The sequence below is a fragment of the Gallinula chloropus genome (assembly GCF_964237585.1).
Source record: "Gallinula chloropus genome assembly, chromosome: 1".
NCBI classification, from domain to species: Eukaryota; Metazoa; Chordata; class Aves; order Gruiformes; family Rallidae; genus Gallinula; species Gallinula chloropus.
This window is the reverse complement of record NC_140085.1, coordinates 58,758,055-58,784,819: the sequence shown is the minus strand read 5'-3', so window position 1 is coordinate 58,784,819 and position 26,765 is coordinate 58,758,055. Positions and strand designations below refer to the sequence as shown.

Genomic DNA, 26,765 nt, shown 5'->3' with positions numbered 1-26,765 from the left:
GCAGTTACAAGTCAGACTCCGGCATATCCGGCATATCTGCCATCAGGTACCCAATCCCATAACGTCCATTAGGAGCAGTGTCCAGAGTCGGTGATCCAGTCTGTTTTCGATATATGTTTTTGCCAAAATTTGGAGATGGCACTTCACTTGGACTCTTCCCATGAATCAGACTCGTATTATCTCCTTCCAGATTAACAGGTTCCTTTATTATCCGGCCTCTTTTGTAGGACACAGATGCCAAACTACCAGAGCTGTCATCGATAAGGTTGCAACGGCGCACCATGAAGACTATGGGGACTGGCAGTATGGCCAACACCATCAGAGATATACAGACAATCATTCCCCATGTTGGATAGCTGTGAAATTCTTCCATAGCCTAGGCAAGCCAAGAGAAAAACTGTTAATACATCTTTACTTCAAAAAAGAGCAAAGCTGCAATCCTCACCCAGGCTTGCAGTTTTCAAAAACGTCTTCATCTTTCTGTGACTGTGCACCTACAATGTGAGCACCACTACAGATATCTCAGTCATGGAGATGTAGGATTGCTATCTTACTGCCAGTAAGTAGGACCACAACATTGTCCCCCAATTTCTGAGGTGCTCAGAGCACTCTAGCAGAACCCAGATCAAGATTTTCACCTTAGGCTTTCTGCTATGTTTGTCTGTAGCTGTTGTGTGGTAAAATAGCTGGTCTAGACAGAGAACTGCTCCACTTTGCACAAACTTCATGTAAATGATAACATTTTCTGGAGCAGTGACTGCACCCCATACCTCTACTGCATCCATAAATCACCAGCTAACATTAGCTCAATTAACATTTAATGTTATAAACAGAAAGGAACAGCATGTTTGTTATTCCAAAATATTTCTCTTTCTAACTTTTGAAGGTGGGAATCCAATTTAAGAAGCGCGCTTTTCAAAAAATCCCAAGAAAGCAGCACTGGTTGTCTGGTTAGAGGCAGGTGTCAACCTATTGTAAAACTGGCTAATTTGGACAATTATCCATTCAGAAGGGTCCCTGAGATTCATTTCTCTGACCTTTTACTCTCCCTGTATTTTGTATGACAAGCCTGTAGAAACGGCTGAGTGCTGACAAGCCTACAAGCTAGCCAAACTCTTAGAGGAGTCACCTTCACCGACTCTCTTTTTGGAGCTACACGAAGCTTTTTACAAATCAAACATTCTTATCAGAGAAAGCTTTTAATGTAGCTGTTACGTACAGTGTGGTATGTGTTCCCAGAAAGGAAAATCCATGACATAGCTAATCTCAACATTTAATTCCACATAAAAAATTGAAGTGATGTCTGAAATTATTCATTCAGCGTTATCATACGACTATTTTCTGCAGTGAAATAAACCTTAATGCAAGGGAATAACCTCTGCCACCCTTCAGAATTTCTTCTTAACTTCAACAAACTAAAAGTCACAAAAAGCATAAGTGTTCATGTCAAGCTGTTATATTGTAAAGCAGAACTACTCTAAAGATTGGTTGGGTTTACATTAACAACACTTGAGATAAAAAAAACCTTGCCATTATCTATACTGATTTTTAATTTCTAATTGCAATTTCTTTGTCTTTTCACTACTTCTGAAATATTTCAGGAATGATCATTACGATGGTGATGGCACCTGTGATATACATACCGTATCTTCAATCCAAGCATTGTAGCCAGGAGGACTCAATCCCATTTGGACAATGCTAGCAACCAGCAAACATAACAATACTAAAGGTGAAACATACTTCCACATGTAGTAATAATACTGACTTGGAGAAAAACCAAGCATATCCTTCAGATCCTCCATAAATCTGTGAAGGGAAGAAAAGGTTATTGTTAGCACATACACTGAGATTTCAAGTACTATAATCGATACAGAGCACCTAATTTGAGGGAACACACACACTGAAAAATGCACATACATATATACAGCTACAATTTAGGTTACCTGATGGGCTGAAAAATAGAGCTTATGTTAACAGTTCGGAATAGATGAACAGAAGGAATCACTACGCAGTGCAGTGACTTAGAAAACTGCTTGCTGGACCATGCTGGAAAGATATTTGAACTCACCTCTCTTTTCTAACATTTTTTTTTTACATCTTTTTATATTGTCTACTGGGTTGTTTACTGAGGCATGTGCCATTAGTTTTGAAAGCATATAAAACCAGCACATCTTGGAGATTCTGCAAGATTTATTTCAAACCCACATGTGTGCTGCAGTGTAAAGATTAAACTTTACACATAAGCTATGGTTTGGATCAGAGAAGTTGCTGAAATAAAACTTTGTGAAGTTTTAAATCTGCCTCCTCGTGTCTCAGAATTGCAAGTTATGATATTAACAAAACTCCTATTTTTGTATTGTTGATGGAGGAGTATGTGGTTCCAGACCCAGTAGAAAGAGAAAGAGTATTTTTAGAGTTAATTCTTTTGGAGTGTGCACAGGAACGGATTCTGTTTTAACTCCCTTGTGTTCCCAATTCCTTTTGAAATGTGCGTCTCAAAAAAGCACTTATAGCAATAAATACATTTTCAAAGCATTTACACATGTGAAGCTAGTGTCATACAAACTCTCAAAAGTTTTTTCCAACTGTGCAGTTTGGGGTTTTCTATCCTTTGTTTACAATGCAATGAAATGACTCTCTTAAAAAAGAAGCTTGATTTACAAAGTATTTGTGCCCTCTATAGACATCTTTTTTCTTTTTCTGTGATCTCTAGTTCTTCCAGTTAGAAATAAATCTATTCTTTTTCCTTTAAAGTCTCATCATTTCCATCCTATTTATCCTCTTTTAAAAGCTACCAAGCTCCTTTAGCACTGATTCCAGCATAGCAGGTTTTCCATCTTGACTACAGGAACTCCTATGTTGCCTTTTTTCTATCCTTTCGCTGTGATCCCTTTCAAAAAAAACCCCAAACAACCAAAAAAAAAAAAAAAAAAACCACCCCAAAACATCTATCTGATAGAAGACAATATAGCTAATAAGACATCTACATGGATCTTCATCCCTGAGTATGCCCCCTACGTGCTATCACAGCCAATGACTACCTAAGGTTGTTGATTCTGGCAGTTTTTGCTAACAAGAACAACAGGTTCCCGAAGAAGAATATTTGGGAGAAATATACGTCAGAAGAATTATGAGGTATCTTCCAGAGGAGGTTCAGGTGGCATTATGAATGAGAAATTTGGCTGTTAACTTTCACTATACTCTGCCTAAACCCCTTCTGAAAACATGAACCAACTTTACTCTGATTCAGAAGCAAAATATTACCATATTTTAGCTGTTCCTAAACTTCCTCACAGGTAATTTGCTGACTTTTGGCATGTTTACCTCCCTTCACAGTGGAACTCTCCCTGATAGGACATTAGCAACCTGATACCAGGTCATACATTTCATCTTTTATTTGCATGTGTAAAATCATCTCCTTGGGGGTTTTTTCATGTCTATGTGATCAATTATAGGATTATACATGTGGTCCAAGTGGGAATTCCTCCTTAGTGAGTAAGTAGATGAAGCAGTACTTGCGTAGACCAGAAACAATGTCTGGAAACCATAAAATTAAATTTTCCTATTATAGTTTTACTTCATTATGGAGAGGGACTGGCTGATTAGTCAAGATTGAACAAGTGAAAAGTCAAATGAAAACCCAACCATTTTATGTCACCCTTTGTACATGCAAAGGAATCACAGATGTTTAAATACTTCAACATGCCAGCATAGCATACTCGGTTTTATCTGTGGATGGCATGAGTTATTTTTTCATACAAGTTCTTCTATTCCTTAAAAAAACATTTTGGGTTTTTAATGTCTTGAAACAGAAATCAATTAGAGGGTCTTGATGGTCTTTTCTCTTGAGCCATCACTGACAGAATGTCACAACTTCATTGTCAACTGTGCTGCTTGCAAGTTAGTTTTGACCCTATTCTATGTTATTATTTCCTCTCTCATGATTAATACATAAAACAATTAACTGCTACAACAACACAAATTAAAAATAGTCATAAATGGAATGTTTCTTACTGTAACTGTTGTTTAGAGTTCATACTCTAAGGCTGCCTGAAATACTGATCTGTTCAGAATACTCATCTTTATTTGATGCTTAGACCATGGTTGAAAATCTTCCTCTTGCTGTCTTATTTCTATATAATTTCCTCATGCTTGCATATCCAGCCTCCTTCCTTACTCTCCAACTTTGCCTATTTTACTACATTCTCCTTTCTTTGGATCTGTTACAATTGCTCTTTGGGTTTCACTACACAGTCTGGACGTAGTCTATCTTGCTCCAAACCTGTTCTTAAAAGCAGACTATATTTATACCCAGATTAACCCTCATTTTCTACTTACTTGTATTTATGTGTACATCACAAATACTTTGTGTAATATAATTCAAGTATTACTAATTATTGTGAGTATTACTGTTAATATGGACAGGAAAATACATTTCCTTCACTTACTTGTCTATTCCATAAATTCGGGTGACTGCAATGTTCTCTAAAATGACCACAATAAGCAGGGGCAGAGTAGCTGAGTAGTCATCAAACATCGTCACAAAATAATTTCCAGAACGCTGCACAAAGATCAGGCCAATAAAAAACGCTACCAAGCAGCAGATCACTGGAATAAAAGGTAGAAAAGAGAGCTGTAATTACAACAAAGTTCCATAGACAGAAAGGAAATAAAGGGAGTTCACAGAAGCAAAGAGACACTTGATTCCATACAGTCAAAGTTGGTAACATTTTTCTTTCTCTGGGGTCTCAATCTTAAGAGCAGAAGAAATCCTACCTATATCTTGCATAAAGAAAAGTTAAGAAATTAGTAGTTACTGGAATTGCCCCATTAGAGCAGTCCTGAGTGATTAATAGTCAGGTGACTATTTTTCATTAAACATTTAACTGAATGTGAATGCAAGGCTAAAATAAACTGAATTGGTGTCAAATTATCATATGTCAAGTTATTTGTTCACTAGATCGCTTTTGGGAATTTAGAACTGAAAAAGACCAAAGTTTCAGACTATGATTCTAAAAAATAAAAAGGCTCCTAATGCAAGATAACAAAACTAAAAGAACAGATAAAATCTCCTCCACCCCAGTCTCATTTTTTACACTGAGTTTTGTTTCTGGCCCTGAGGAACAGAATAAGACATCAGAACCGTGTGCATGTGCATTTAGAAATCTTTCTCATTCGGACGTTGTTTCATTGCATCTTAACATATCACACCCCAAAAATACTCATCCCTAGGTGTCAGTGAAGGCTCTGGTAGGTATACTCCTCATAACTTGGCACATACACATGCATACTCTGACTTGGAAATACTTGAACACAAAATAACTTTACACATATGAGCTGGTTTCCCTGAACTAAAGAGGGGCTGAGCTGGAACTACAGTGCAAAAAGTTGCAAATGTTCTCACACTTCTGCAGAAGTTGAAGATTTGTAGGTTTTAAGCACAAAGTGTAGTGCAGGCATAATCCTTGCTAAATCCCACCGATACTGCATGAAGCATAACCCAAGTATTTCAATTTTACAAGTTAATTATAAAAGCACCACACTTTGAGTACAACTGAGTTTAGCAAAAAATCATGCATGCATACCACTCAAAAAACTACCAGAGAAAGGCAGTTCCTGCATATTCCTTTATCTTAATAGGTTTTTTGTCAAACACAGTAACAAGGAATTACTTGTAAAATGCTCCACTACTCCAGAGTAATGACTATATATACTTAGGAGAAGCAGCTCATCTCTAAATGTCTCACTGGTTATTCACTATGAATTTTAGAGCTGAATAATAATTTTTTAAAAAGTGCTTGATAGGTAAGAACTTCTGAAAAAATAATTTTCTTTATGAATACTTTTATTCTTAGACCTAACAAAGTAAATAAAAACGTTTTCTTTTAAATATTACTTATTACCTAATTGGGGTAAGGAGTACAGTCAGGAAAAAGCAGTACTCTGCTGCATCAGGGGTTAACTCTTATAAAAAGGATTAATACTTCCTTCATAGAGTTATGTAATGTTAAATCAGCTTTTTTTTTCCCTATGCCTGTCACAGGATTGAAACAAAACCCAAATTTGTGCACAATACATCAAGTCCCTTGCAGCTGTCCTGAACGCTTTCAGAAACCTAACTTTCACCTTTTATGCTTATGTTCTATCTCAAAAAGAGAAACTGCTACGAGATCATCAGAGCTACACGAACAGGCTACACCTCAAATACCTTTGGTCATTTAAATAAAAACACCACACCTAGACAACTTATTTAAGACCCTTTCCACATTCAACAGGGAAAAACACATTCCTCTAGAAAGTAACTGTACTGATTTTTAACACACTAAACATCTTATCATACATTAAGATTTCATTTAGCCTACTTAAGAATGTTTTTTAGTCATTTGTAATGTATTCCCATTCTTTCCTTCTCATTAGTTTCTCTGATCTTTGACACAGGCTTGAATAGAAAGTATTCTACAAGAGCTCAAAAGGACTGATAATACAGGAACCTGTAATAGAAATCCTCCATTAAAATTTAATGGGATTAAGGATTAATGGGAGATTAATGGGAGAAGGATGTTCCTTCTCTTGTAGCATTCATGAAAAGATTTAACCTGCAGATACAGATGTGCCTGTGCATGGAAGTATGGTCTGGAATACAGTGATTTACTGCTCCCTAAAATGTCAGCATTGAAAATGGGACTTCATACTCTCAAAAAAAAAATTTCGTTTTCTACCGTAGTGAGAAAAGAAAGTTTGTGCAACTCACCAGTAAGAATTTCTTTCCTGATTTTGAAGGTATCAACAATAGGTGTGATGATGCCTTCAATGGTTCCAAACATACTTCCAAGCCCCAAATTTACTAACATGAGGAAGAACATCACTGACCAGAATGGAGAAGCAGGGAAGTGGGTCATTGCTTCTGTAAAGGCGATAAAAGCTAAACCAGTTCCTTGAACTGCCTGTGAGAAGAAAAATCCACATTATAGTCATGGACAGTATTTTTTTTTACTTTAACAGTCTGACTTTATGTTCATGCAGTGTCACTGATTAAATCTTGAAGTTAGAGCAGGAAGCTGCTATCTAATAGGAGATTCTTCCAAACCTGTAAACTTAATTAATACCATTTACTGGAGTGTTGGATTTGGTTGAGAATGTGCAAGTTCATTGATATTAACAACTCGCTTCATCCTCTCCTTCACTGATAGTTCTGCATGACAGATATGAAACAAGACTGCTACAAAAACCACTCTGTTCACTCCAGTAAATAAAGGATTTCATTTCTATACCTATTTGTTTCAAATTTAAATGGCAGGAACTTTAAATGTCTAAGTCACAGATTTGACATTTTAGCTTCAGATACTGGTGCAACTACCTAGAGGTCGATGTCTAAAACTGGAGGTCCCTCTGAAAAACCTAGAAAAATCTTTCTTTTACAAACCTGGGGTTACTGTAAAGATTTCAAATCAGGATGATATTCATTAAGCAATCCTATAACAATAGTATTTTTGCTTTCTAGTGAAGTAGTATTTAATAACTGTATCTTAACATTAGAAGTTATCGGTTTGAGATTCACAGAACTGTAGAGGTTGGAAGGGACCTCCAAAGATCATCAAGTCCAACCCCCCTGCCAAAGCAGGTTCCCTAAAACAGGTCACACATGTAAATATGCTCGCACAGGCATGTATGTTGAATACATACACTTCTGCTTAGTATTTGGAAATATCAGAGGAGTTTAAGAAACATAATAAACATTCTAAAAGCCCACAGAACTTTAAAACCTCTTGAGGAGAACAATATAATGATCCGAAAATCACAAGACAGTGAAGACTATAACAAGACAGCAGGCCCAAGTCTTCAGGTGAGCTGGAATGTGCCCCTGCACAGAACCGTGTTTTTATGTGTAACTCTATAGCTGTGCTGCTGATAGGTACACTGCATCAATACTCTCTGTAAGTATGCTTCAGTTTATTTCAGGCTTACAAATATTCATCTATTCATAACCTCTGAATCTAAGAGCGACTTATTACTCTCACCTTGTTAAGCTCATCTTCAATCTGACAAGATTTCAGACCGAGAGAATCGAACTCTTCTTCTTTAACTTTCTGAATAATGTCATAAACTAAATTGTAATCGTCTGCTGTAATGCTTGAGAAATTGATATGATGTGGGATCATATCCTGGCTCAGATTGCCTACTTTCAAAAGTTTTAAAATCTTCTCTGAGTTTCTGTAAAACACAATAAAACATGGAAATCAATGATCTGTGTTAATTCAGAAATGAAATATACCATAAAAAAAAATTAAAAAGAAATGGATATTCATACTGGATAACACATTTTTCATTTATGATATTGGCTTTGAAGCCCAGAACTGCAAACACCACCAAAGTTGCCAGCACAGAAGTGAAAAAATTGATGAAGGACACCAGTACAGCATCAAAATGGCAGTTGTTGTCTCTCTTGTTGTAGCTTGAAAAGGCAATGACTCCACCAAATCCAAGCCCTAAGGCAAAGAACACCTGAGTAGCAGCTTCTCTCCAGACCTTGGGCTCCAGCATTATTTCAAGCTGTTTGAAATTAGATATAATATATGTCAGCTATAAAATGCATTTCTATTATATGAAAAGACAACAGAAAAAAAAACAGGAAGACAACCTATATCACAAAATGCTACTAATACTCCACTACAACTGCATTTTCTTTATGATACAATGAAAGCCGAATGTGACACCTAAAATTGAGCAAATATATAATCCAGAATATTTTTTTTAATTTTTATTTTAAATAATCCTTAAGGAGAAACAGAGTATGTTCTTAACATGAGACACTTCTGGAGCACTATCATTACTGAACTAGCAGCTAGTTAAACTGTGAAGTAAGACAGAACATCCTTCTTTTTTCTTTTTTTTTTTTTATTTGGGGGGGTAAGAGTTTAAAGTATTTACTTTTTTTTTAAAGACTTTTTTGAATTTTTTTTGAATGATCACCAATCTTGAAAGTTGTTGTTACTTAAAGAGTGACTATGAGATAAACATTCTTATATGAAATTTTATTACATGCAAATATGCAAAGCAAAATACAACTTATGGAATAAACACCAGCTACCCCAATCTCTATAGCCTATATGTCAAACCTTCCTTAAACTAGATACCTCAAACTTACCCTAAATTAAATGGGTCATGTATTCAAGGTACAACTAGGCCTTTTATCAACACAGTGAACTGCACTGATCTTTCAGGGGACCACACTTCAAAAAATAGTTGTTAAAATTTATGAGTCATCATCTGTCACAGATCCTTCTAGATACCAAATCATAAAATAGATGTATATGTGAAATTTAAAAGCTGGATTTTCTCAAGTTGATTCAGGGCCTCTGTTCATTTTACAGTGAAAGACCTTACTTCTGTGAACACGTTGGGGGTTTCTGGTGAGTTTGGGCTTATCCTAAGCTTACTGAAAAGAGTAAAACTAAAAAGCATCAGAATGATGCCTGAATCAGATTGTCCTATTCTGAGGGGAGAAATATTGTCTTCTACTGTTAGGTACCATTTTTTTTAAATTTCTCAGTTTCCCATAAAGGTGTAACATTTATTATAGATAGGTATCAGATACTTCCTTTATTATTTTACATATCGCTAAAATCCAACATATTTTAAAGAAAAAGGGTGCTGATAATTAACTTGTTCCTCTCTTCTAATTTTTGTTATAATTTTGTTACAATGCACAAGTAGCTACTGCACGTAGTTCAACCTGCCTGCATGTCATGCTGGAAATATTCCACTAGAGGGAGCTCGAGGAACAATTTTAATTTTACCAAATGCTAATGGTTTAGCTATCAGAACGCTTCTCACTCCTTGCAATCTATCATAGGGCATCATCCAAGGTAGTGTGTTCTCACATACACATTGCCTAGCATTCCAAAATCAACTTGTAACTGATGTGCTGTTTGAGGTGGTTTTGGCTGGGATTGGGTTAATTTTCTTCACGGTAGCTAGTACAGGGCTGCATTTTCTGAAATTGTGGGGGCTCGGTATTTAAGCTACACACAGTCCTACGGCTGCACTGCAGTAAGTGACTTCAGCGCCTTTTCATATACCCTTCTTTTGGGTTTTCATTAAGGTTGTTTAGAATTTCTGCTTTGTTCATCAACCAAGGCAATGAGAGAAATTCTCCCCTTCTCTGTTAGCGCTGTGGCCTCACAACAGGGCCAACATGTGCTGCTCCTCTGCCATGCTCACACAACCCTTCTGTCTTGTGATTGTGGTCAAAATGTGGCCGTTTGCTGAATTAATCAAGACTGAAAAGATGTTTCTTCTTCCCCTGCTCCTGCCAATCTATTTGGACTATTTTCAACCTGTATCAGTGTAGCAATTCTTTTTGATATCTGCCTGTCCAAACAAACTGATAGCACAGTGGAGCGAACAGGAAGAACAGGTGGGAGAATCTGAACTCCTTCAGATAGCTTCATACAAACCTACAGCCCACATTAGTGCTCAAGTACAGAAACAACCAGAACTTAGAATGAAAATACCTTTGAAGGTTTGTATTCATATATAGTGTATGTGACATATAGGCCTCCTAACCCCAAATTTAAGCTACAACTTAGATTTTGAGATATGGAACTGGAAACCAGCAGAAAAAATTAAAAACATTTTTTTCTTTCAAGATTGTTAATTTGAACACCTGAAACAACTGATTAAGGTCTAACGTAACTATAAAGTAAGCATCAGCTGCAATTTATTTTAGGTCTACCTCATGAGAGATGAAATAGTGAAGAGGTTCTGGTATTCCAGGGGAGTTTCAGTGTTTACTTTCCCTCAATATCTAGTGGTACTTGTACAGTTGAAGGATTAATGCTGGGGTTGAAAAACTGAATTATAACTTCAACAAGTCTGTATTCTGTGTCTGCAATAGACTTCCCCTTCCTCAGTGAGCACTGCATTTCTGTTCCTCAAACTGACGAAATTTTCCCCAAGAGGACTGCAGGTTCCCTCCCGCACAACCACGAATCGAGCACTGGCAGCGACTGAAGCAGAGCACGACTGCGTATCTCGGTGGAAGAAATAACAGTGTGGTAGCTAACAAAGGCCATTTTTATAGAATGACAGCTCTCCACAGACTCAAACCACCTGGAAATCAAATCAACTGACACCACCTCTTCTCATCTGGCACTAGCCACTCTGTGCATTGATTTTAATGATCTTACTATTTAGCCTTCATTTTTGAAACATCAGTCCCGTTCTGCTGAACTGTATTATGAAACACACCTGTTGAAAAGTCCATTTCATAATACAGTGAAGCACATTATCCCCAACATGATACTGTTTCTGTAGCATAGATACAGTTACAAGCATTTGAGATGGGTGTGAGTAGAATTCAGACCTTCAGGCTATATACAGTGATTCGTAACATCCCTTCTCACCTCCACAGTTACAAAATCTCAAATTCTGTAATACATATTCCCAGTTAAAAAAGTGTTATGTTTAGACCTGCTGCTGTCTTGGCATGACAGCCATACAGGACACGGTAAGGAAAGCCAAGTGGTGACTACACTACTTTTACAAGATGGGCAGAGCATTAAAGACAGGTCTCCTGTGCTTTTAGGGTACTACGCAAGCAGCACAAATTTATTTCTAAAAAAAGACAAGTTTGCCCCCTTTCGAACAGGACAAGTTAATTATGTGTATCTGTGACAGCATTCAAAGTAAGACATTTCACTGTGATGTCCCAGAACTAGGCATTTCAACCCTAGAGAATAGCAAGACTTAAGATTTACTTCTCTTTTCAGTATTTGAAGCTCTCTAAACATCCTAAATCCTGGAAATAGCTCCAGTTTCTTAGCTTTCTAATGGCATCTAACTCTGGGAACTCATCAGCTAAGGGAGGTAACTCTACAAAGACCCATGGAACACTTAAATTTTGGACCACAGGGCTTGATATTGTTGCCACTGAGGTCAGCAAAAATTTGCAATTTAAGCAAATGGGGAAATGTCAAATGTTCTATGAAAACTTAAGCTTAAATTAATAAATGGTCGAATTGCCACTGAAACTTTAATACACTGCTAACAGAAATTAAGCACATACCTTAGGTGTGAACATGTGACGAATTCCATCCACTGAGCCATTAAGGAGCAGTCCTCTGATCAGAAAGCACAAAAGTACCACATAAGGAAAAAGGGAACTAAAATACATGATCTGAAAAACATTAAAAAGGAATTAAAAATTACACTCATGGACTTTATTTTCAAAAGCTTCATTTGTTACTCAGTATAAACCTGAATCGATAAGCATACACTCTAAGAAATACACAGAATGTTTCCCATTCCCACTGTTTCTGCAGAAAAAAGCAAAATCACATGATTGTAAAATAAATTCTGTACTGTATTAAAAGAATACAGTTGTCATTGCGTTGACTAATGATAAACTGCTGAGCTTCCGGGGATATTCATTATGCATTTGATGAGATGACATCAAGAAAGCCAGAAGTAGACTGGTTTAGAAACACTGTGCTTCAAGTACATGGCATGGTAAAGACATGCAGCATCAACAGAGAATCATCCTGTCTTCAGAGGGAAAGAAAATAAGAGTCAGTGGAAAGTATGTAACCACTAAGTAATTCTTTCTGACAAAACAGAAGAAAAGATGGGGATATTCCCCGATCTACAGAAATTATTTTAAGATCTAGCAGGTTTGAGTCATAAAAACTAGAAAATACTTTTCCACTGACTACTGGACCAACACTTCTCTATCCCTTAAACACTTACGTAACAGAATACCTTTCTGACACTCTGATTGACTCATGTAGCTACAAAGACTAGACAGAAAATTAGTAGTCAAATACAAACTTTCATTCTCCAACCTAAATGAAAACAAATCTATTCTGCACTTTAAAGTTTAGTGAAATTATTCTCTCACTAAACTTGCTAGCTGTTTCTTTAATACACTAAAGAGGTCACAGGAATTTCCACCTCAGTGCCAAACGTTCTAATAGCAAAGAATTTTGCTGTTAGAACAGATTGGTTTTTATCTGGAAGTCCCACTGAGATGAAAAGAGCGAGCAAACCATTCACCAGACAATCTGGCTAGCTGCATGGAAAGGAGAGTAAAGAAGACGGAGGTGATGGTACTCAGATGCAAAGGGATGATTAGTCACTAATCAAAAGAAACAATCCAGAATCCTGAAAAGCAGCTGTGTGAATGACAGAAGCATAGATACCAATGACAGTAATGACAAAAAGTAAAATGCCAAGGACCTTTGGGGACCTCGGTGCACTGCAATCATGCTGTGAGTATACATGGAAACCTAATCCTCTAGACATTAAAACCACACAGTTACAATGCACTAACAATTCAGTAAAGGTACAGTTACTTGCAACAGTTACACTGATGAGAACAGAAATGCTTCTTCTTCAGATCTCAATTCCCATGAAATTACTACAATTCCCACTTAAATTGCTACAATTTTAATGCTTAACTGCTAACATTCCTCTAGTTGAGACTATACAAATACTGGGGTGAGTCACTGCTTTTAACCTGCTCCTACAGATTTCATGAGAAACAGAGGGTGTGGTGAACAAAAATGTCATTAAATGTTTCAAAGTAAAACACTGCCACTTAGGTAAACAGTATACTCACTTTGCCTGAAGACTGAATGCCTTTGATCATGGCTAGGCATACCATGACCCAGGCAGCCAGCAAGCAGATAGTCATCTTCCAATTCAAACCCCCACTCTCTGACAGAGAGCTGGAAATGTTCAGCGCCTCTCTGTACCAGTAATACGTGGTTGCAGAACTTTTTTCACACTCTGGCTCCACAACTGTCAAGATATGTTAGCAAGCAAAGAACGGTTTCAGGACATAAGTATTATCACAACATTTCATAACAATATTCTATAAATTCTTAAAATCTACAATTCTGCCGTCATCATTTACTGAGGAACTAAACTCGCAAAGAGTTTTAAATCATTATCTGAAAGACAAAAACTTACTTTTCACTGAGGCTTGATTAGTAGACAGGCCTAGATGAAGACATGCATTCCATTTATCACACAGTTATCACACGTACAATCAGTTCAATAAAGCCAAATGCAAGGTCTTGCATATGGGTCAAGGCAATCCCAAGCACAATTACTGTGTCCTGGGCTGCAGGGGACACCTTGTTGCAGCCTTCTAGTACCTGAAGCAGCCGATGAGAAATCTGCAGAGGGACTATTTACAAGGGCATGGAGCGATAGGACAAGGGGTAATGGCTTTAAACTGAAAGAGGGCAGATTTAGATTAGATTTCAGGAATAACTTGTTTGCTGTGAGGGTGGTGAGACAGTGGCACAGGCTGCCCAGAGAAGCTGTGGACACCCCCTCCCTGGCAGTGTTCAAGGCCAGGCTGAATGGGGCCCTGGGAAACCTATTCGAGTGAAGGGTGTCCCTGCCCATGGCAGGGGGTTTGGAACTAGATGGCCTTTGAGGTCCCTTTCAACCCAAACCATTCTAATCTATGATTAGATTATCTACATATGATATTGTGACTTACATAGTATGAAAAGTATCTCTCTGAAATTAAAGAGTGACTTGAATTAATTTTGAAAATGTATGGAAGTTCTCAATTCTGTCTGCTTTGATATGACACTCCAATCAACAGACAATTACTATTATAAATGATAATAACATAATGATACTAAATTGATGAAAAAAAGAAAAAGAATGGCTCCTAAATATCTATTTTAAATGTAAGTCATATATATTCCAGAAGTGATTTTTTTATTATAATAGTATAATTCTGCTTCACTCACATTACTGAACAGTTTCTGTAGAAGAAATTCTGCCTGGCAATACATATAACAAGTATAAACAGAAATAATTATTCAAAGAAAATATGAATATTGTTATAAAATTTGTATCTGATAACCAACCATACCTCTTACCTAGGTCCAAAGTCAAGCTTAATTAAGGAAAAGTTAAAAAGTATGCTAGTTCTAGGAAACCTAACACAGGTGTCAGATCTTCACTGAAATAAACTGCAAAAAAATTTAGATGTTATCTAATACAATACGTTTCTGAGTTCAAATGACCTCTGCTTAAGTTAGGCTGACACACTTTATCTTAATATTAAGGCATGGTAAAAGTACATAAACAGACAAACACTGTGGCTCAACCAATGGACAATAGCTTGTGAAACGCAGTCAATTTGAGTGTGCGCCAACATTCACATATACTGAGTATCTCAAACAACTAAAGCCAGCAACCCTGGCAAAGACACTATAATAATGTTGTATGATTTGTCAAATGTCTCTGGTTATGTCCTTCACTAAGGGGGTAAAAAAACCACAAAACATCAAAGGTAATCAAAGAAAATCTAAGATCTGAAATAATAAGTAATGAAAAGAAATATTTCACATTTCAAGAGCAAGAATAATCTGAAGTATGTAATTATTATGAGATAACCATGCTGTTGTATAATTCATCAGTTTGAGACCATCTCAGTACAGCAACAAACCCTTAACCAATTATCTAACTTCTACTGGTTACAAAACCAACAATGCTTTTATCACATGGATTTCATTGATGTTTACAACTTTCCATTTTCTGCCTTGTTAGTAATGCAACACTTCTTGCTTTGTTGCCAGGAAGTATCCTACTAATTGAAATGTAGAAATATCCTTCTTACACCTTTGTTTTTCTTCAAGAAATCATTAAAGTTTCAAAATTAAAAGAAAAAAAAAGATTTTTTTTTCTTCATCACACTAAATAGCACTCTCTTTCAAAATGTTGTTGACAGTGATGTTTCTTTCCAAATACAGTATATTTATCTTAGGTTTGTCTGTTGTATTTTTTTATTATAATGTGACATCTTATTAAGATGCAAAACCAGCTCTGCACACAACATTTTTTCCTGCAAATAGCACTAAATTGCATTTTTTTCTTCTTTTTGCTTGAAAATCTCAACATCTGCATATTTCATATGATTTTTAATAGCATTAATATAAACTTACAGGTATGAGATGTATTTTTAACTAAGGGACACTGGTCCCACGGTAATGGATGCTGAAACGACTGGGAGAAGTAAAACAGGCTCCATCCAATAATAACATTGTAGTAGAGGGCCACAAAGAAACATACCTATAAGAAAAGAGACACAGCCAAAAAGTTACATTTGTTAACTTTAAAAAAAAAAGCAATCCCCCAAAAAAAACCAAACAAAAAACCACCCTACAGTATATTTCTGCACATCAGCCACTGAACCTAATTTTAACAAAAATAACTCAGAATAAGAACTGAATTGCTTGCCCCATTAAAGTACCTAACATTTTCTAAATTATCACTTTACTGTGTACTTATCCTGTAACACCTATATTTCTACCTGCTTTTTTTCCTCCAGAAGATCACTTTGTTACCTAGTTCCTAATGTCAAAAGAATCACAAAAAACAGTTGACTCTTTTTACAGACATATCTACATTTTACAGATATACAGACCTTGAAGCACAGCTACAAATCAGCGGCCCCTTCCTGCAGCAGGACAGCAAGGCTGAATTATACAGACTGAAAACAAACCACACTATTGATGTTAAAAACTTACCACACAGCTTGCAAATCCAATTCCTCCAAGTTTGGGGCTGATGTAATTCCACACACCGATACTCCCTCGTCGGATCCTCTGCCCCACAGCAAGCTCCAAGAAAAATAGCGGAATCCCTATTATCAGTAGCAGTATTAAGTATGGCACAAGATAGGCACCTATGAAAGGAGCAAAGTATAAATCAGAGAGAGAGGAAGAAGAGTCAGAACGTGACACAACAGATGTGAAACCATCTAATAGCTTCAAGTTCTAATTAGTGTCGCTCTCTGCATTGCTTTTTTGGTCACATGCAAAGACTAATTTTACCTGAACCTTGGCCATAGTCTTATAAGAAAAGCCAGACATTGACTCTCTAAAGCACTGCAACATTTTGAGGCAAATCTTACTGAAAGTGAGTTGTTATCTAATCTAGCTGTTTGCTTGTGTGAAGTTTTGGGCATTTGATTCAACTTTTTTTAGAGATACAGTGATGCAATCACATGCTGAAGATTTCTTTTAAAAAACCCCTCTGCATCTTGACTTGTAACGGAGCAGCAAGACTGAATTTATAAAGAAAATACAGAACATACTGTGCATACAACATTCTGAATTTCATCTATCTTTAGCAGTTTCAGGAGACAGTCTTGTTGATTTCTCCATGTGCACCTCAGATGCTCAGAAAGGTGATTTCACAATGTGCAGAATAATGTTTCTATCCAGCTAAGCAAGAAAACTCAATCAGTCCATTTCTACCAGGCTCCAGACAGAGACTAGAGACATGAGGTGGATATGAAATGGAGTATCGCTGATCCAGCTCTTGCAATACTCACACACTGTAGACATTTTAAAATGTAACTGTTACTTCGCTGTTTGACACACATGATGTTAAAACAATTACTTTTTTCAAGGTCTTATTCCCTGGAAATGGTCACATAAAATTGTAACTTGAGGATGCATCCCCATTTGCATCAGTAAAACTAATTGCAAGCAAATATATCCATACCTAACTGCACTGACAAGTTCAGAGCCAAACTTCCTCCATGCTCTTGCCAAGTATTTAGGAATAAAGCTAACAAAACATTTAGGCATCAGCAATTAGCAATGTGGCACCTAATTTTCAAATCCATGGCTCTTAGGCTGCAATGGAGAGTACTGCGCTGGCCACCTGGCTTTTGATTGCAACTGCTGTAATGCTAAAGAAAATCACTTGAGGGATGCAAACTGTGGCGTGTTGGAGCAAGCTACAAAGCAAAGATCTAAAAACTTCAGAGGCTTAGACTCAGAGCTATTAAGTTGTATAATCAGTCCATTCATCTCTATGATGAGAGAGAAGCTAGGCAAAGTTCAGAAAGCAATTTGGAATTTATCCTCAGCTCCAGCTAAGTCCTACTTTAACTTTCTTCATCCAGCATCAACCTTCTAGGGCTTTTCTAGGAGTTTATCATAATTGATTGTCATATCCTTAGTAGCTAGCCTACCTCATGTAATATAATTTATTTTAGAAAAGTTAAACGGTGCAGGAGGCCACTCGTTTTCTGGTATCATCCACTTCTGTTTAGGTTCACTAGCTATTTCGCACTTCATTAAATACACATATATTGGACATCACCTTCCACTATAAAGATCTTACAAAGATCCTAAGCGCAGAGTAACTATAGTCCTGAGTCTAAGAAAAGTAGGGAAAAAAGACTTGCATTGCATTGTATTTCCATGGCATGATAATATGATACATAATGATACTGCTCAAGCAGCATTTGGTCAAAACCTATGCAAGGAGCTGAACAAGGTACTGGGTTTGAGGTTACAGTACTCCCTCATGGAGCTAACATCATGGTCTGTCTACCAATGTCAGCACAGTATAGACTGTCTACATAAGTATTATTTCCACTGAGGTAGCAGCGACATTCCCATTCAGTAAAGAATGCAAGGGACTTGCTTTCTACTATGAGAAGAGACAACAGAGACAGGGGAAAAGAAACATGAGGTAAACTGAGGAACAGAGTAACGACCACATTCAAAAATGAGGGGAATTATATGTCTTAAGAGTAATACTATTAAATACCCTTGATTTATCATCAGCATTCTCTCAAAAGATCTGTGAGACAGAAACATACTGTAAATTCACACTGCAAATGAGAAGCTTTGGCATCACTATCCTTAAAAATTTTGTCATATAGTCAATTGAGAGCCAACAGTGCACAGTTTTTTAAATAAGTAACACTACTGTAAATCATACCTGAGGTCTTAATTAGACAGATGTTGCATAGCTGAGCAGAGACAAGCCTAAACAGCTCAAAAAAATTGGGGCCTAAGTGACTTACCCTGTATCCCACTGGATGACTCTATTAGAGCAGGAACTGAACCCAGCTCTTCAGTGTCCCAGTCCACAACCTTAATCACAAGGCTGCAAAGTTAAGCACATGTTTAAAGACTGGGCTGACGTGGGTGTTTTACGGTGCAGTATCAATGTAAGTTGCAAGATTTATCAGTTAGATTCAACTAAATGAGTTAAATGTGGTGTTAAATCCACATCACATTACACATGACACAACCCTGTAATTCAGTGTGGGCAGCCAGCAGAATTCACCTCTACACTGCAGGGCTCATGGAGAGCACCCGAAGCACTGGTCCCCTGATTGCTTAAACCTGTTGAGATCCTTTCCCATCCTGTTCACCTCCCCAAAAGAAGGACATCATGGAAACAGTGCACACATGAGTTTCAGTGCAATATAGTTTGGACAGAGCTGGATTATACAACTGTAGGTCACACTTGCAAAAGGCTTCTGTGCCCTAAAGTCAACATGAAACCATAGTATCTTTGAAAAGTATTTTGTTTCAGCCTTCCCTTGAAGCTAGACATATTTTAAAGAACTGTAAGTCATCTTCATCGTAAATCAGAATCACTATGGAAACAGCTCAGCATGTCTCTTATTTGCCAGTGTGTGAAAAAACATGTCTCCTTGGAGTTAACAATATTGAATAAGGATCATTTTTATTTGAACAATAAACTATACATGCTGGCCTTGAACAGCATCCTACAATTAGTTATGTTGTCTGCTAGATCTGCCAGCTAAGCAGCCTTCTGTATATTACAATTCTATGTGGTTTGGGATCCCCAGGTCTCCTTTCCACATTTTCAAAATAATTCTACTGTAGAGTCACTGGCTTGCATATTTTGGCCTTAAACTCTGGCTTTCATATTAAAAAAACTCAACTTCATATGGAAAAAAAACCCCTGAAAAAATATTCTTCACCAGAATGAATAACAAAGATACAAAGGATTTCAGGAACTGAATACTGTGCACAGCATTGCTTTAATTCCTGATCTATTTTTTTTTTTTTTAATTTAACCAAGCACCATAATGGGATGACTGGTAAATTCTCTCTCTTGGTATTACAATATGTACTACATTTGGCAACATTAGTGATATAAATGGAATATATTAACATTGGCTTTGATTTAAGTTCTTATAAATTCTCAAGGGGAAAAAAAACCCCAAAATTACATGATACATAGTGATTGAAGAGTTGGAAAATAATTTCAGAAGCAATAATACAAAATGACATAACTATTACCATCTTGATATTGCAGAACTTTTCTTCTCCTAGTTATTTTTGATGTAACCTGAAAAATCTAATAACTTTCCAGATTTGTTTCAAATGCTGCTTTGCTAGGTTTTAATTAAGTGTCTGGTCCTTCATTTAATTCTTATTCAACAACGGGGAGCTTTACCCCTGCCTTGAGGAGACATCCCAGTTCTTATTACTTACTGGTCACTTACTAAATAGAAAGGTAGCGACAACCTGATACTCAGATGAAGATCAACTTATTTTCAATATCAAAAGTTAGTACTTTCTAAATTATGACAAATGGTCAACAAAACACCATAGGCTTACAATCTACTAAGCTTCTATAAGTGAATTGATTTACCATTACAAAATATATACCATTTTTAATCAGGAAAACACTGATTTAAGTTTTTATGTTTTATCTGTAGGTTTGCAATCTATCGTACTGATAGCATAGTGTCACTAGTCTTTCACAGTTTAAGTGTGTTTGGGTATGCCTGTTCCCAAAACTGCATTTAAAGGGTAAAAATCCCCTTAAGACAGTAAGCTTTAATGAGGAATTACACTTCCAAAATAAAAACAAAGACATTTTTAGCATACTGAAGTACAACAAATTTTTGAGTCCGATAAAACACTTTAAATCAGAACTCACAAAATAATCTTGAAATCATCAGTAAATTCAAGGCACTGATTATATATTATTGATCAAAAACTAAATAATGAAGCCAATTAATCCATACTCAGCATTGGAATACAAGGGAATACTTGCCTTGCTCCCCTTCTGCTTGTATTAGACAATCAGACTGCAGCTTCTAATGACTATTCAGTCTCACATTGTTTCTTCAGCAGTTCTCAGAAATAGCTGCTGTGCTTTTTATAAGACCACAGAATTTAACTATTCAATTTGCTGGTGTATCACTATAAAATCCAGACTATTTAACTGTAAAAAACTCATTATGTGACTCTACCCATGTAAATCTTTTCAAAACATAAAATAATCTACTACAGATTTCCCTGTGCTGCTCACAGCTTTTATCTGTTTATTGCGGTTTACTGGTTCTCTTGAATTTTTACATCACAAAGATATTAAAAAGATGGCCTTGAAAAATAGTAATAAGTTAATGCTCATGAAAATGCAACAAAAAATATCTTTGAATGTGCAGTACTTTTATAGACTCCCAAAACCACCTACAACACTAGAAGTATCTCTTAGATGAGTTCACCTGTTTTCATAGCAACACTCACATATCACTTGTTCTAGAAAAACAGCTAATTTAGTTTGCTTTTAGTTACTTGGAATATGTGAAATTACTTTTTGACTTTTGCTAATCCTAAAGGAAAAGAAAAAACAAACAGAACAAACTTTAAATATTTCCTTTGTGTGTAAAAAGTGAAAGCTGTGCAAGCTATTTACCAGATGATAGCAATGAGCAGCAGGAAAATAAAAGTCATTTGACACTGCTGATGAGACTCCCAGCAAGACTGGGTAGACGAGAGTGGTTTATTTTTAAGGCTATCAATCATAGGAAGCTGTGCTAACATAGGTTATGAAATTCTTATATAGGAACTGTGCCCATCTGAACAAACATATATATTCGTCTTCCTATAGTAAAGGAGTAATAAATAAACTATATAGTGTAAAAATGATAAATATAAGAAACCTCTAAAGCTAAAAAGAGCTCACCCAGCTCAAACAGAAATCACCCTTGTGAAGCATCAAGGAAGAAACAGGTTTTTTATCAGTTAGGCTGATAAAAGTACAAGAGGTGCTTTCAGTACCAGATGAGCACTTAGTAGGGAATGGACATTGCCTACTGGGGTAAAGAGGACCAGCGGTGAGGACAAAGGTGAATGAGGCAGAGATATCTACAGTCAGTTCCTCAAAACTTTACGTAACACCTTCATCTCCTTGTTCACAGAGCCTAAAACTCCTCTGGACCATCCCTCTCATCCCAAGTCAAGAAAATGACCACTCTGGAGTACTCTCCATCTCCTCTCTGCCTCTTTTTTCTCTTGATGCTTCCTGCATTACAGCAACATCCCCAGTGTGGATCAAGGTTCACCCCAGCTGCGTACTAGCTTCTTCTCTCACTTCTCATGACAAACTCTTTCTGGGAAAGAGCCAAGTATAAAGGCCAGCCAAGTGTCACCCAGTCTAGCTTTAACACAGTTGAGCATTAAAAAAATAGCAGATATTACTCTAAATACTTGTAAATTTATATGAATTGAAGCAACAGAAAAAAATGTTCAAGGGATCACAAGAAATAAAGTGAAGTTGTTTCAGTAGTATAGACCAGAGCAAGAAACAGAGATCAGAAAGATACCTATGGGCGTCCAAGCAGTGTAACTCTACACATTACCTTTAAAGATGGTATCAGACACCTCACTGAAGCAGTACAGAGCTCTAAAGTCAGGACTGTTGGTAGACCACATGCCACAGCCATAAACAAACCCAATCTGTCTAGAAAACTGGGCAGTAAACACCCAATATTTTTCCTCCACAAAATCCTCCAGTAATATACATCTATGTGGGCTAACTTCTCCTTGTCTTTCCTGTATTTATTTTGTTAGCTTTGTTGTTCTCATCACAGTTGTTTGGTTTTTTTTTTTTTAAAGGCAAAATTAAAGATTATGTGGTTAGAATGTGCCCTTTTTTTGTTTTTACTTGTGGCTTTGGAATGTCTAACATCAGAAGAAACCTGTGAAAAAACCCTAATGAGTAACTATGTTTTTTACCCCTTTTTGGTTTAAATTTTAAGTATATTTATTGGTTTGGCACTTTTCAATATATTCCCCTCATCTGACAGTAATTGCCAGATACAAAATTTTTAAATGCAGGGAAGAAGATGAAAAATGTTTGGACAAAGTTGAAGGTGGAGACCCAGCCATACACTTCACTGGAACAGTTCTAACAAAAGCCCACAGAAATGCTGTTTACCTTGTACTCAGAGACTTCGACAGGTATTCGGAGTGAAGGTTTTTCAACAAAACACTATAGAATAGTTCTGACACTGATATTTAGAATGGGTTGCATAAAACCACTCTAATTTTACCTAAAGTAATATTTGTAGCAGGAAACTAGAACCTCATACAAAACGTGTGTAGGGTTTTTTTTACCATGTATTTGAACTTTCCTCCCATCCCCCTATCCTTTTTCCTCCCATCCCCCTATTCTTTTACACACTTGTGAAAGTTATCTGTTGATCTGCACAGGGGTATGCACAGGCACCAATGTAGTTCACACATCTCTGTTTTTTGTCACCTTCTCCATCTTGCGTTATGGTTAACCTGAAAACCAAGAAAGCTTTAGCTCCGATGAACACTTGATTTTCTTTGTTGTTCTGAAGGTTGCAATTAGTTAAAATCATGCAAAATTATTGTTAAAAGCAACATACATGCTTGTCTCAGCCATGTGCAGAAAGCATTATGTCTACGCAGGCTACGTTAGACATCCAAGTTGCTGCAATCACAGCATGGCAGAAAACATTTCAACATGGAATAACTCCATATTTATTTTGTCAAGTTTGATCAATGAAGCACCATAATCCCTGAAGGTTGGATGTGGGTTGTTTTGGGTTTTTTTCCTAAATGAGAAATTATTAATGAAATACATTTCTATTTGATCTGAATTAAATTTACACTCACTGGCAGAGTAACTTTAAAAGTGCCTGATACTATGAAACACAAGTCTGATGAGGAGCGGCTGAGAGAACTGGGACTGTTTAGTCTGGAGAAGAGAAAGCTCAGGGGAGACCTTATTGCTCTCTACAACTACCTGAAAGGAGGCTGTGATGAGTTGGGGGTCAGCCTCTTCTCAGAGATAAGTAGCAACAGGACAAGAGGGAGTGGCTGCAAGTTGCACCAGGGGAGGTTCAGGTTAGAAATTAGGAGAGATTTCTTCTCAGAAAGAGTGATTAGGCATTGGAATGGGTTGCCCAAGGAGGTGGTAGAGTTACTCTCCCTCAGGGTGTTAAAGGAAATGTTGGATGAAGTACTTTGGGACATGGTTTAGTTAGTAATATAAGTGGTGGGGGGGATAGTTGGGCTACATGATCTTGAAGGTCTTTTCCAACCTTAATGATTCTGTGAAACCAAGAGCCCAAGGAGTGTACCATCAGATCATTTCTGGTGGTTTGAATGAGAATCCAATGGACTTGCAAAATCATTAAACAACTACATTAAACGCAGACTCTCAAAAGGGACACAACTACACATAACAAGCTGTGGTACTGCATTACCCTTGAGACTACACCTTGATGCCAATGAAATGATACAGAATATAAACATTTTAATAGCTACACTTTTTAAATAATTGTGGGTTTTTTAATTTTTAACAATTTTTTCAACAACTAGTGATAGGTGATTCATTCAATATCGTGTCTAGATGACTAGATGAGATTTATACCCACTGAAAAGCTGTGATCTTTGAGAAACTACATTCAATGTGTTTTCTTAGTTTAATACTTAAGTTACAGATGAAGAAAATTTTAGATTACCCACAAATCATTAAACCAACCATTTAATGGCTTTCCAGAATAAAGGAGAAAAAAAGCAAGTTAAATGACAATGAAAAAAAAAATCTGACAGTAACTAGATATAAAAGAATTTAGACTTTATCCTGGAGATGAAATATTTGAAAGTATAAGCTCCATTTTTATTGTTTGAACTGAAAGAAAACAAATGAGTTACAAAATTTCACTCTGATTATATTCTATAGGCTCATTTCTATATTCATCAGATTTGTCATTCAACTTTTAAGATCCAGCATGAATAAAATGATGTACTTTATTCTCTACTACAGATTGACTTTTTGTATCATATGAAGTGACAGATTTGTTTTGAATTCAGCTAAGCAATTAGATACAATAGGATGTGCATTAATGTAATATGGTAGGATATGGTACAGAATAGGATAAAACACTAATGCTGCGTTCGCAGAAGGAATGTCTCCAGCCTCGTATTTCATACCATATTCAAGACCATAGATGGACAGATAACAAACAGCTTGATGTCATTGTCATAAGTGAAAGGTAACTTGTTTTTTAGGAAAATACTTAATTATATGAGGGAACAAAATGGATGTAATGATTTAAATTATTCAAGGCGAGTGAAAAAATCCTTTTCACTCCCACCATACCTTCTTGTTTTTGCAGAAAGTAAATTGTAATCAAATGGCCTAGGATCTAAAAGAAATTAAAAAGTAAAGGTGTGAAGCTTAATACCACTAAATCCTGGAGACCAAATACTGCTTCGGTCTTCAAAGTGGATGTAGAGTTAATGCCTTGATTTATTGTCCAAGTACTATGAAGAACACTTTAGCACAGTAGCCAGGTTCTAAATAATGCAACCACTCCATAAACACATGTTTTGCTCAGCCCATTACTCTGACCACTAGTTAAGGTCATATAAAGAACTTTCTCCCCTAAAATGAGGAAATGGAATCTTAGAATAATCTGCTACTTATATTAACAGCTATGTCTCTCTGAATAAAGAGGATATGGGATTTTCCTCACAGGCACTGGCAGAAATTAAAAGAAAAACCTGACACGCTGGAACAGGTTTTACTGTGGATATCTCTGCTAACCTTGAAGTCTGAAAGGTTAGCTTCATTATTTAGCCACAACCAGCTATCACAAGACTTACCTCCACCATTTTTCTGACACAGATATGGGAATCGCCACACATTCCCCAATCCCACAGAAAATCCAACTTGTGCCAGTATATATTGGAGTTTGCTGTTCCAAGCAGGTCTTTCATCTTCTACATCTGAGCCTTCTTCGACATCTACATCTTTTTCTTCCTGATCATCAACCATAAGTTCACTCTTCTTAAAGGCATCATCCGAAGAGTCTTCATTAGAGAGAAGGTCCTTAACTGACTCAATGACCTCATCATCTAGTTCTCTTTTCACTACCTTGCTGTTCTTAGGCATTTGTAATGTTAGAAAAACAGTAAGGAAATAAAGTTCAGCTGACACAGGTGGGCAAGTGCTGAAGAAAGCTCTCCCTCTGCTTGGCCAAAAATACTGAAGAAATAGACTGAAGATGATGCCTGAAGAGTCTGATACCAGTGAATCAAGAGTAAGGACTTCTGTTTCTGAATGTTTTTTCTACTGAAAGTATCTGTGAAGAAAATAAAAAGGGAAATTATACTATTATGCAGAAGAAACTTAATTTAGAAATCATATGCTTTGGTTCACCCATTTCTGCTTATCCCCATGATTTGACAAGAGAAGAAAAAGAGAAGAAGGGGATATTAAGCCACTTCCAAATTGTAGGAATTAAGCCCACTGTTTGATCTTAAATATTTATGTAGAATACATTTCGTTCACTTGCTGAGGGTTTTGTTTTGGTTTACTTCCTAAAGACTGATAGGCTAATTGCTCCTATTTTGAGAGCAATACAAGATTCTCCTTATCAGGCATAATGGGATATGCACTTCACATAAAATTCAGGAGCCCAATTCCATTGCTTCCTGACAAAACAGCATACTAAAAATATGTTTTAAACTAAGTAGAATAAGGTCTTCAAAACATTTCAGAAAGCCACCCGGGAGCTAAAGTTTTGATATATAGGATGCACCTAGTGCTTCAAAAGCAAAGAGGTGTCTTATTTTCCTGTATTCTTCATCAACGAATATATAACAGCAACCATATTTTTG

At 36.6% G+C, this 26,765-nt stretch overlaps 1 protein-coding gene across 1 annotated transcript; it reads right to left on the bottom strand.

Annotated features, from left to right (window-relative positions):
* Positions 1-4: 4 nt before the first annotated feature.
* On the bottom strand, positions 5-26,037 carry SLC6A15 (solute carrier family 6 member 15; the record flags this gene model as incomplete). Its single annotated transcript, XM_084276655.1, has 11 exons — positions 5-376; positions 1,644-1,806; positions 4,449-4,608; positions 6,752-6,944; positions 8,019-8,211; positions 8,309-8,550; positions 12,068-12,178; positions 13,619-13,800; positions 15,972-16,098; positions 16,557-16,714; positions 25,749-26,037. 11 exons carry the CDS (start codon positions 26,035-26,037, stop codon positions 5-7), a joined length of 2,190 nt encoding a protein of 729 aa, XP_084132781.1.
* Between the last annotated feature and the right edge of the window lie 728 nt (positions 26,038-26,765).